Source organism: Mesoplodon bidens, assembly GCF_964165515.1.
Source record: "Mesoplodon bidens genome assembly, chromosome: 19".
Taxonomy (NCBI): domain Eukaryota; kingdom Metazoa; phylum Chordata; class Mammalia; order Artiodactyla; family Ziphiidae; genus Mesoplodon; species Mesoplodon bidens.
This window is the reverse complement of record NC_138179.1, coordinates 21,045,980-21,058,206: the sequence shown is the minus strand read 5'-3', so window position 1 is coordinate 21,058,206 and position 12,227 is coordinate 21,045,980. Positions and strand designations below refer to the sequence as shown.

The 12,227-nt window shown below is 56.3% G+C and overlaps 1 protein-coding gene across 2 annotated transcripts; it reads left to right on the top strand.

Annotated features, from left to right (window-relative positions):
- The first annotated feature begins 896 nt into the window (after positions 1–896).
- ARRB2 (arrestin beta 2) lies at positions 897–9,456 on the top strand. Of its 2 annotated transcripts, none has more exons than XM_081220067.1 (15): positions 897–992; positions 3,887–3,917; positions 4,558–4,618; positions 4,731–4,775; positions 5,007–5,203; positions 5,486–5,545; positions 5,925–5,992; positions 6,126–6,261; positions 6,502–6,586; positions 6,895–6,967; positions 7,262–7,399; positions 8,057–8,140; positions 8,313–8,392; positions 8,507–8,561; positions 8,855–9,456. In XM_081220067.1, the coding sequence occupies exons 1-15, from the start codon at positions 970–972 to the stop codon at positions 8,946–8,948; spliced, it is 1,230 nt and encodes a 409-aa protein (XP_081076193.1). In that variant the 5' UTR covers positions 897–969; the 3' UTR covers positions 8,949–9,456. The 2 variants fall into 2 exon arrangements, with proteins under 2 accessions (XP_081076193.1, XP_081076192.1); XM_081220066.1 differs by having other exon boundaries at positions 8,471–8,561.
- The last annotated feature ends 2,771 nt before the right edge of the window (positions 9,457–12,227 follow it).

Here is a 12,227-nt window from a genome sequence, read left to right as displayed (position 1 = left end):
TCCCTCCCCCAGTCAAGCGCTGAGAGTCACTTTGTCTTCTGAGTCATAACCTCTATTATAGCATTCCTAGAATCATAATACCTCTTTATGTCTCCTCAACCATACGAGGAAGGCAGGGGCCATGTTAATTCATGTCTGGGTCCCCATCGCCTAGCATAGTGATTAGCACAAAATAGGCATGGATGGATGCAGGCGCGCAGGAATGGATGTTAGCTTTGATGAACGGATGGAGAAGGGTGGTTAAGAGAAATTAGGAAAAGTAACCCTGAAAAGATCAAAGACAGACACCAGGGGGAGCTGACACACCACAATAAAGAAGCGGGAGGGCGGGCCAAAGACGTCTACAAGCTCCGGGGCGAGCGGGTGAGAGGCGCGCAATAGGCGAGCATCACGCAACTGGAACCGTTCACCCACGTGTGTCTCCCCTCATCCTCCTTCCTAGATTGTGCTTGAGCTCATGCACCGCCCCCACCACCGCCTTCGCCTCCACCGCCACTGAGAAAGCAAACAAAAGGGAGGGGACCCCTGCAGGGTTCTGGATGCAGGGAGCCAATCAGAGGGCTCTAATCTCTTGGAAGGCGGGCGCCTTCGCTTGAGGAGGCCCAATCAGTTCCTAAGCGGGTGCGCAGGGGCGGAGAGATGGGCGGGAAGAGCAGGGTGTAGGGACAGCGCGCGCCAGCGAGGGATCCTTCGGGAAGGGTGGGGCTGGAGCGCGGAGGGGAGCGGGTGGAGCCAATCACCGCGCGTGTCTGTGAAGAGAGGGCGGGCAGCGCCGTGGCGCGCGCGATCCGGGCTGACGCATCTGGCCTCGGTTCCCCAGGATCCGAGGCTGGGGGGGAACAGGAGGGGAGGGGGGAGTGGAGAAAGAGCGGGGGCGCGCGTGCGCAGTGGCGCGGGGAGGAGCAGGGACCTGGCAGCGGGCTAGGAGGCTGCGAGCTAGCCGCGAACCGGGCGGCGGGCGCGCGCACCATGGGGGAGAAACCCGGGACCAGGTAAGAGAGGTGGGGCCACGCGGCGGGACGTGGGCGGTGGCTCGGGGAGGGTGCCGGGACGGTCCCCAGACAGGGACCCGGGGGAGAGAATCCGGGGGTCGGACTCCTGGGTCCCTAGGGGACAGCCATCCGGGGCCGCACGCCTAGGTCCTCGGGGATGATGAGGGGAACGCATGCCACAGCCTCTGCAGAAAGCGAGGGCTGAAGGGGATCAGTAAACCTGCATCTGGGTTCTCGCAGAGATGTGGGGGCCGGACGACTCCGGTACAGGCTGCGATGCAGGGGCGGAGGAGGGCGGAGCAGGTAGCCGGCCCCGAGGGGACGGGGATGGGCAGGCTGGATGCCAGGAGGGGATCCCCCCTAGACTCGTTCCGAGCCACTGGAAAGCCTCCTGTCCAGTAACCCACAGGCAGTCGGGCTGCCCCAACCTGTCCCAAGGGCCGGGTGGCTCCGCTTCCAAACTTCTGCCTTTCCCCGGGTTGCTAGGAGCAACAGCTTCATCTTGGTGGAGCAGAGTGCTTGGCGACCCTCCCCGATTCTGGGCCTTACCCCTCTTCCCGGGGGTGAGGGGAAGCTGTATCTGCCCTGGGCACGCCATCCACTCCCCGGATGTTTTCTGTGCAATCGAGGCTCCTTCCTTCCACTGACACCCCGAGTTCTCTTTTTTGGTCTCTAGCAAAATCCACTTCCTGTTGTGACCCAACACCGCCAAGGGGGCAGTGGGTGAACGCCTGAGTCCCTGGAGAGCAAGAGCAAAAGAGGAAAAAGATTGGGGCTACTTGCTTCTCTCTGGAGAGGATCAGGAATGGGGGCCTGGTTCTGATCTGTCACTTGTTCTGCAAAAAAATTTTACCAGCCCTACCACTCCCCACCCGTAGGGTAGGAAAGCATAGGTTTCTGAGCACCAAGTCAACTGATATTGGAGAGATGATCGGAGGGAGGATTGGTGTCCTGGATTAGGGGTTAAACACAGAGAAAGGGGAAGTTGCTGACTTGAGGGAGGCCCCAGATTTCCGTTATGTGGTTCAGGGAGGGGGACGGATGGACCAAAGGGGGACTGCTGACTTGGCACAATTCCTCCCACCCCCACCAAATTCTGGGCCACAGGAAATGGAGAGAATAGCAGGAAGTGTGAAGGGGCATCTGCTTCTGCTGCCCCCCGCCCCCTCACTGGGTACCTCTCTGGTCACACCAACCTCAGTATACACACTGCTCCTCCCTAGCTCGCAGGAGGCTGGCTGGGTTAGGATCCAAAGGGCAGGTGCCCTGCAGCTGCTTCAGGGCAATTACCCCAGAGCCACACTCCAGTTGTCCAACGGATTGTGGCTGTCCCAACCCTCTGCCAGTACTCCTAATAGGAAGAAACACTAGGACAAAGAGGAAAACTAGAAGCAAAGGGGAGGGAGAGCTGGAGGATGCCACAGCAGTCAGCACCCAAGTGGGGACAGGAGATAGGGTGCTTATCCTAGCTGCCACCTTACCAATGTTTGCTCTTCTTTATTAGATGGGGATACCTGGGGGCCTCCATACCCTATGCCTTATAGTCTTTGGACAGCTTGGCCTTCTGGGAAGAAGGGGCATGTGAAGTTGTTATAGCAAAAACTGGGGTGGTGGAGTTGGAGGAGGGATGGGCCAGTTGGCAGGATTTCAATTTCTACTACCTGGGGACCCTTCACAGATATCACTACAGAGGCAGAGTGGATTGGGAGGAGTAAGATGGTGCAGCAAAGAATAGGCCCACAGTGGCCAGGACACAGGGGTTGCCAGACACCTCCCTACCCTCCCAGCAATGGGTGGAGTCGAGGCTTAGATTGTTTCAGCAGCTGGAAAGTGAACCTCCTTCTCTCCAACAAACCTAATGCCAATAACAGAGGCCGGATAGTACAATAGTTTAGTGATGAAGAGCCAGAATACCTGTTTACACCCAAATTCCACCATTTACACTCTCTGTGACCTTAGGTAAAATAACTGACCTCTCCTGTGCCTCAGTTTCCTCACCTGTAAAATAGGAACATTCGGACCTCCATCATTAGGTTGCTAAGAATGTTAAATGAGATAACACACATGAAATACTTGCAACAGTGCTGAGCGTAGACCATTCATCCAATAAATGTTGGCCAGCATCATCATGTTTGTCTCATGGCTGGTGCTGTGCTGGGGACACCCAAATTAATAAGGCCTCTGCTGTTCACAGTCTATCTGGTGAGATAGACGATACGCAGCTAACTGCCCTTGCACGCTATCACACCATAGGTAAAGCATAAACAATGTGTGACAGGAATCCCAAAAAAGGGAGTGACCAGAGTCTGGGCTGGATCTGCTTTCTAAAGGAGGTGATATCTGAGCTGGGCCTTGAAAGACAAATAAGCTTTTAAGCTGCTGAGATCAGAGATGGGGACAGTTGGAGGTTAATGGAGAGTAGGGTCACACTTAGGTGCTGCCCATAATAGAAACCATTTTACAGCCATTGCTCTTTCAAGTACTCCAGCTCTTGTGGGAGGTGGAGACCAGAGATGGAAAGAGAGTTAGGCCTTACACAGACACTACTGCAACCTGCCCATTCAGGTTCCCCTGGGGGAGGTCCTCTGGGAAGAGCCTGAGTGGTTCCTCTGGCAACCAGTGGCCATTGCCATGGGAGGAGGGGAACTACAGGGGGGGGCCATTGCCATGGCAACAAGCTTTGAGGGGCTGCCATGCTGGGAGTATTAAGGACCTCTGGTTACCTTTCCTTCTGGGAAGAAGTGGGAACAGGTAGGGCTAGGTAAGGCCCCAAAGCCTCCAGGCAGGAATCTCGGGTGAGCTCTGCTTCTCAGGCTGGGAGGGACAAGGTCCTGGCACCGGGGTCCCTGCTGAGGCTGAGGGAGGCAGTGGGGTTTCCCTTTCTGTTTTGTTAGGGTCTTCAAGAAGTCGAGTCCCAACTGCAAGGTGAGTCTCCCACAGTGCTTCTCCCAACCCTCCCTGGGCCCTCACAAGGCCCAGCCTGCCCCTAGACGATCCCCAACCCCAAGCTCCCCACTTCCTGTGACAGCTAAGAGCCGACTTCCTTCCCTCCTGAAGCCCCTTTTGCCGCAAAGGCCTGAGCCAGCAACAGGGCTGGGTGGGGACAGGCTCAGTTCAGTTTGGGTCCCTAAGTTGAGACCAAGGGGGAGGGGCCAGAAGCCCATGCCTGGAGCCCTCTTGGGAGCCAACCCACGGTACCTGGGGCTGGGAACAGATAACATGCCCCCAGGCTATGGCCTGTTTATCCCAGAGGTCCTTGAGGACGTGCGGTGAAGCTCTCTAACTGCCTGCCTAGCGCCAGGTTCTGGACCCACGCACACACATACACACCCGACTGGTGTTCAGAAGTGCGAAAAGATATCAGGGAGCCGTTAAAACGCCTCGAGATTGGCTAGTCCGGCAAGGCCTCCACTCTCCTCTTCCAACCCTACTGGGAGGAAACCAGGAGAAACTCCATCAGATACCCCAGCCTGGGAAGACCAGGGTCAGGGCAGCCACCTCTGAGGGCTCTGAAGCCCTGCCAGCCGCCTACCCAGTCTTCCCTGTGACCCCTCTGCATCCTCAGCTCACCGTGTACCTGGGCAAGCGGGACTTTGTAGATCACCTGGACAAAGTGGATCCCGTGGGTAAGTGTACCCAGAAAGTGGCATCATGTGCCCCAAGAGGGGAGGAAGTTCCTGGGACCAGGAATGGAGGAGAGGCCCTGACAGGAACTGAGCTCATGTGTCCCCTTCCCAGATGGCGTGGTGCTAGTGGACCCTGACTACTTGAAGGACCGCAAAGGTACTGGCCCCCGAGTCCAGGGGCCCCAGGGGAGGGAGGGAAAGAGGGAGGTGGGGAAATGAAATGGGCTGGCATTGAGAGGGGCCCTGGGGAGACGGAGGGCCGAGGCAGAAGCCAGGAGTAGGATTCAGGCAGGTTTTATGCTGCTGAGGAAGGAGCAGCTGCTGCTAGGAAGTGGGGGGACTGCGGGAGGGGGGCTCCTGACCACCCTACCTTGCCCACCTTTGCCAGTGTTTGTGACCCTCACCTGTGCCTTCCGCTATGGCCGCGAAGACCTGGATGTGCTGGGCCTGTCCTTCCGCAAGGACCTGTTCATCGCCAACTACCAGGCCTTCCCCCCAACGCCCAACCCGCCCCGGCCCCCCACCCGCCTGCAGGACCGGCTGCTGAGGAAGCTGGGCAAGCATGCCCACCCCTTTTTTTTCACAGTGAGGACACCCCCACCCTCTGCAGACCAAGGCGTCTGGGACTGTGTTGGGGGTGGTGGTGAGGCACCTGTTACAGGCAGGTCTGGGAGAAACAGTGAGGAGGGACCCTAGACCCACCCCCCTTCAGGGTCACCCTGCACTCAGGAAGCCCTTGCCTCTCTGCCTCCCCCCTGGGGCCCCTTCCTTTTTCCTTTCTCTTCTCAGGAGTCCTCCAACCTCTTGAGATTGGGAGGAAGATTCCGGGGCTTTCTGGAAGAACTGAACTCTTTTCTTCTGCCACAGATACCCCAGAACCTGCCCTGCTCCGTCACCCTGCAGCCAGGCCCAGAGGACACAGGGAAGGTATGGGAGGAACAGGGTCCAGCAAGAGCCAGGGGACCCACCCGGGGTGGGGGGCGTGCGGGAGGAGACATCAGGGTGGGACTAAGGATAGGGAAATGTCCCCGATGGCAGTGGGTGTATGGAATGGTCACTGTTCAGTTGCGACACCTCCTGCTCTTGACCTGCATGGCCCTGAGTAGAGGGGCTCACCTTGTTTAGCGAGGACCGAGCCTCTGCCGGGCCGGGCCTCGGGGAGGCAGAGGCGGAAGACCCAGGCCCTACGCTCCTCAGACCACGATGGGGCAAGAGTCCATGCCCAAGACAGGGAAGTGGGAAGGAAGGGAGTGGCAGCAGTGGCAGAGGCCTTGTGTAAGATGTGACCTTTTCTCCCCCTCCCAAGGCCTGTGGGGTAGACTTTGAGATTCGAGCCTTCTGTGCCAAATCACTAGAAGAGAAAAGCCACAAAAGGTGAGAGAAGCAACCTCCCCTCAGGTCTGACCATTCCCTCTGGGTCCCAGGAGCCCCAGGCCCCTGTGGGAGGCGGGAGCCAGTGTCTGGGCATCTGAGGACTGACCCTCTCACGCCTCATCTCTGCCCCCAGGAACTCCGTGCGTCTGGTGATCCGAAAGGTGCAGTTTGCCCCAGAGAAACCCGGCCCCCAGCCTTCGGCTGAAACCACACGCCACTTCCTCATGTCTGACCGGTCCCTCCACCTTGAGGCTTCCCTGGACAAGGAGGTGGGGTGGGGACCCAGCTGCTGCAGACCCGGGGGGGAGGGGTGAAGCCACATGTCAGGATGGTGTTTTTAAAGGAGGCTGCCTTAGCTGGGGGTGGGCTTGGGTTTAGAGGGAGGAGGCCCAGCAACAACGCGCGCGCGCACGCGCGTGCATGCGTGCGTGCGTGTGTGTGTCAGGGGGCACATTAATAATGGGACCAGTGAAAAAAGATCCGATTAACCTGACCACCCCCCTCAAAAGCTGTACTACCATGGGGAGCCCCTCAATGTCAATGTCCACGTCACCAACAACTCCACCAAGACTGTCAAGAAGATCAAAGTCTCTGGTAGGACATGGGGGTTGGAAAAGTGTCTTAGGGGAGGGAGTTGCTGCAAATGTGGCCTCAGGCATCAGCTCAGCCCCAGGACATAGCCCAGTGGGGAGACCCGAGGGGCTCAAAGGACTCAGGCTGTCTGTCCCAGTATGAGATGGGGGTGGGGTTTACTGCTAGGGGGAGGGTGCAGGTCATCAGAGGGGCAGGGGCGGTGATGCGCTGGGGCTGGGGCCGGGGCCGTTGCCCGGGTCTGGAGTTGGCGGCGGGGGGCGGCTGCCGGCACTCCATGTGGAGCTGCTTGGCCCTACCCCACCCCACAGTGAGACAGTATGCCGACATCTGCCTCTTCAGCACCGCGCAGTACAAGTGTCCTGTGGCTCAGATGGAGCAAGAGTGAGTAGCACAACAGCCCTGGGTCCCAACCGCAGGGGAGAAGGGTAGGCCCAGGGAACGTGAGGTTGGGGGGCAATTCTTCCCGAACTGTCTCCACTTACAAGGGCATTCGCTCCAGCTGAGTGGCTCTGAGCTGCTCATTTTATTGAGCAGGTCTAGCCACAACCTCCTCCCTGTGACCTGTGCCCAAAGAGGGCAGGGGCTAGTGACCGGGGAGAAGCTGCTGGGGGTGGGAGCTGCCCCCTCACCCCATCTGCACCCCCAGAGTCTCGTTCTCTTGTCCCCACCCCCCAGTGACCAGGTGTCACCCAGTTCCACGTTCTGTAAGGTGTACACCATAACCCCCCTGCTCAGCAACAACCGTGAGAAGCGTGGTCTCGCCCTGGATGGGAAGCTCAAGCACGAGGACACCAACCTGGCATCCAGCACCATGTGAGGGGGGGCTGGGGGAGGGGAGTCCTGCAGCACAGGAGACAGACACTTGTTCCACGCCAGGTGTATGCCAGGCTCTATCGGTGAACAGAACAGACCCAAAACATCTCTTACATTCTCGGAGATGGAGGCCAGACAGATCAGATAAATGGCAAAATATATAGCATGTTTAGTCATCGGTGTTGAGGAGAAAAAGCAAGGCAGAGAAAGGAGATATAAAGCCACGGCGGGGGCGGGGGGGGGGCGTAATCCAGAGGGAGGAGCACTCAGGGCAGAGGGTACGACAGGCGCAAAGACGCGGAGGCAGATGGCCCCGTGTGTCCGAGGCGGCTGGAGGCGCCGCAGAGCCACTGCTGGCCTCTACGGGCCCTGTGCCTCTCGGAACAGCTCCGCCAAGTGTGGGCTGGATTTCACCCACACTGGCGCCTCTGTACACGACCACACACAGCAGGCCTTGAGGCCAGCGTGGGAGCAGGAAGTGAGGTCAGAGGGCTGATGGAGAGCAAGACAGTGCAGGGCTGCTGGGTCACAAGGACTTGGGCTTTTACTGGAGAGAACTGACAAGATGAGAGGAAGGACGCAGCCGGGTACCTTACACGAGACCAGCCTAGGGTGCGGGGCAATGGGCTCTGGTCCAACTCCTCCTCCCACTTGCAGCGTTAAGGAGGGCGCCAACAAGGAGGTGCTGGGAATCCTGGTGTCCTACAGGGTCAAGGTGAAGCTGGTGGTGTCTCGAGGCGGGTGAGTGCTGGGGTGAGGGATTCCTGGGGGTGGGGCGGTGGCACAGGGCTTTCCTCTGGCGCTGCAGTGTCATCTCTTCACCGTGCCTCTCTCTCTCTCTCTCTCTCTCTCTCTCTCTCTCTCTCTCTCTCTCTCTCTCTCTCCCTCTCTCCCTCTCTCCCCCTCCCCCCAGGGATGTCTCCGTGGAGCTGCCTTTTGTTCTTATGCACCCCAAACCCCATGACCACATCACCCTCCCCAGACCCCAGTCAGGTGAGCTTGCCACCCACCCAAGCCCCGCAAGGGAAGGCCTGAAGCAAGGCCAGTGGAGGAAAAAGCCGGTCCTTTCAGCAACCCCCCACCCCCCCACTCTCCTCCTCCCCTCAGCTGCTCCTGAAACAGATGCCCCTGTGGACACCAACCTCATTGAATTTGATACCAAGTAAGAGACTCACCCCCTACCTTCCTAGCTTTGACTCTCTTTGGACAGATTCCTGTAACCTTCAGACCTACCCTCTGCCCCTCATTGTTTTTCTCTTTTGGGGGAGGGATGGTTGAAGCATCCAATCGAGAGGACTTCGCCATGTGAGCAGCCGATTACCTCCCCTTCTCTGTCCCTTCTTGCAAATACCTCCAGCCCCATGGCTGCCCCAGCACCTCTGTCTCCGGGAGGGGAGTGGGGGGTGGAGAAGGAGGGCTGGAGCCCTCGCCTCACCCCTCCTCTCCACCACCAAGCTATGCCACAGATGACGACATCGTGTTTGAGGACTTTGCCCGGCTTCGGCTGAAGGGGATGAAGGACGAGGACTACGATGACCAGTTCTGCTAGGAAAGGGCGGCTGGAGGAAGGGAGCGGATGGTGCTGGACGAGTTCTGCTAGGAAGGGCGGCTGGAGGAAGGGAGCGGATGGTGCTGGGAGACGTAGGGGCAGGACCAAGACCCCCACTGTCACTGGGGGGGATCCCAGCCTCTCTTCCTTTCCCCTCCACCCAGCGGCTTCCTCAACAAACCCCTCCCCTCCCTCCCTCCCCCATCCTCCACCAGATACACACTGGACCCATCTCTTGTGGATCGTGGGCATTAATTTTTTGACTACGGCTGTGCTTCCCCAGCCCCCCAGTGGGTGCCAAGCTGGGTTTGTACCTAAATTTTTTGGAGGGGGACACTGAAGAGGATAGTAGGGAAAGAGGGGGAAAGAGCTCCCACATTCAACCTCACACCAACACCCCTCCTGTCACTATCTCTGCCTCCCATTCCTTCAGGATGAGACCCTTTGGGGGGCAAGGCCAGTTCTTTGCTTCTGAGCATAAAGAAGAAAATAAACCTTTTAATAGGCATGAGCGTGTGTGTTTTCTATACAGCGTTTAAGGAGCACATAGTGTGCGTACCCATGACTATTAGCTGTGACTGAGGATGCAATCTCTTCTCTGCACCCACATGGCACCTGGCCTACAGGCTGTCAGTAAAGGTTTACTGAATGGCTGAGCTGTACCTGAGGTCCAGGGTAAACATGGAAACTTGATTTGGTCTGTCCCAACTCAAAGGTACAGTTTGATAAAGCCACAAAGTAAACTCACTCATTTACGGAGGGAATAATAACTCACTTCCCTGCAGATTAGATGCTCTTGGGAGGTGGGCAGGGCAGGCCCTTCCCTGTTGCGGCTGATACACACGTGTGTTCGTTTCCACTGCTCTTTATGGTTGCTCAAGCTGTCCACTCCTGGGGCTCAGCAGCACCACGGCTGCAGGCAGAAGCCACACGACACACATCTCTGTGGAGCCTGGTCCTTACACTGTAACACAGACACCGAGGCTTTGGGCAGCCAAAGGGAGTCATGCTGCTGTGGACAAGTCCAAGAAGCTACATCCTACTGCTGCTGCTCTGACATCCATCAGGGACTCCCAGAGGCTTGGCCAAAGCCCCAGGCTAGGCTGGAGGGAGTTAGCAGTACTCCACTGACATCCTTCACCCCACCACCCACTCCCATCCCTGTAGCCCAACCTTTCTCCTTTTTCTCTTGAGGTTCATTCATTCATTCCATGAACAATCTTGATTTAAACGCCTATTATGTGCCAGGCATAGTATAGGGTTGGCAGTGACCGCAGCAAACATCAAAGCATTGCAGTATCTGTGCTCCAAAGGAGAAATGCAGGAGCTAGGGAGTTCTGACCTAGGCTAGGGCTGGAAGATTTCCCTGGAGCTAGTGACCTTTGAGCAGAGTACTGGAAGATGAGGAGGAGTTCCAGTATCCCAGGCAAAAGTAACACCACGTGTGAAGGCAGGAGGGAACAGAGCGCATTTCAGAGACTGAAGGAGGCCAGAGGGACTGGGACAGAGACAGCCAGTGGCAAAGTAGTTCCAGATGAGGCTGGTGAGGCAAATGGAGCTGCTCATACAGGCCTTGAGTCTATGTTACGGCTCATGACATCTAATTAAATCATGATTTACCCACAGGCTTTAAGTGCTGCCAAAATGCCAATGACCTTGCTTACCTCTCCACAGTAGCAGCCTACCTGGCACGCCCTGGTCTTCTTCATGTGAAGGAACCGTCATCATCCCTCTAACAACCACGAACCTGCTCCTTGACCTCTGAGCCCTTGGCCCGTGGATCTCAAACTTTTTCAGGTGAATCAGAATCCTCTGGGGTACGCGATAAAGACACAGAGTCCCAGGCTTCTACCTTCCCCAATTCTGATTCAGTCGATCCCAGGAAGAATCCATGAATCGGGATTTTGAATTAGCACACGCTTTGAGAAACAATGCCTTTTTTCTTTTAGCTTTTCACGTTTTTAATGTTTTTAAGTAAAATAAGCACATGGCTTAAAAAAAAAATCCAAACAGTAAAGAGTGAACAGAAGACTCCCTCCTGCCCCTGATCCCCAGCCTCCCATTTCTCATTCCCAGAGGCGATCATTATCAGCAGTTCCTTGATTACTCTTCCAAAGACATTCTTCAGACACAGTCATACACATATGAACATATTTCCCCCTTATTTTAAATACAGATAGTAGCACACTATGCACACTCTTCTCCACCTTGCTTTTCTCCCTTAATAATGCAGCTAGGAGAACATTCTTTTAGCAATCCATATAGATCTACCTCATTCTTCTGAAGAGTTGCCTAGGGGCTTCCCTGGTAGCACAGTGGTTAAGAATCCACCTGTCGGGCTTCCCTGGTGGCGCAGTGGTTGAGAGTCTGCCTGCCGATGCAGGGGACACGGGTTCATGCCCCGGTCCGGGAAGATCCCACATGCCGCGCAGCGGCTGGGCCCATGAGCCATGGCCGCTGAGCCTGTGCGTCCGGAGCCTGTGCTCCGCAACGGGAGAGGCCACAACAGTGAGAAGCCTGCATACCGCAAAAAAAAAAAAAAAAGAATCCACCTGCCAATGCAGGGGTCACGGGTTCAAGCCCTGGTCCGGTTAGATCCCACATGCCGTGGAGCAGCTAAGCCCATGCACCACAACTACTGAGCCTGTGCTCTAGAGCTCGCGCGCCACAACTACTGATCCCGCGTGCCACAACTACTGAAGCCCGTGCACGCCTAGAGCCCGTGCTCCGCAACAAGAGAAGCCACCACAATGAGAAGCCCGCGCACCGCAAAGAAGAGTAGCCCCTGCTCGCTGCAACTAGAGAAAGCCTGCGCGCAGCAACGAAGACTCAACGCAGCCAAAATTAAATAAATAAAATAAATATATTTTAAAAAAAGAGTTGCCTAGCTTTCCATTGCCTAGGTGTCATTTACTTTCACCAATTTTCTATCGATGGACGTGGAGGATGTCCACTCTTGCTAATTCAAACAGTATTACAATAATTATCCTTGAAGATATGTCTTTTTGCACATGCAAAGTGCGTCTGTAGGACAAACTCTTAAAAGTAGAATTGGTGGGGGAATTCCCTGGCAGTCCAGTGGTTAGGACTCCCTGTTTTCACTGCCAAGGGCCCCAGTTCAATCCCTGGTCAGGGAACTAAGATCCCACAAGTCACCACGTGGTCAAAAAAAAAGTAGAATTGGTGGGTCAAAGAGGGGAAGCATCACTACTGTATATAAAATAGATAACCAACAGGACCTAATGTGTAGCACAGGGAACTACACTCAACATCTTGTAA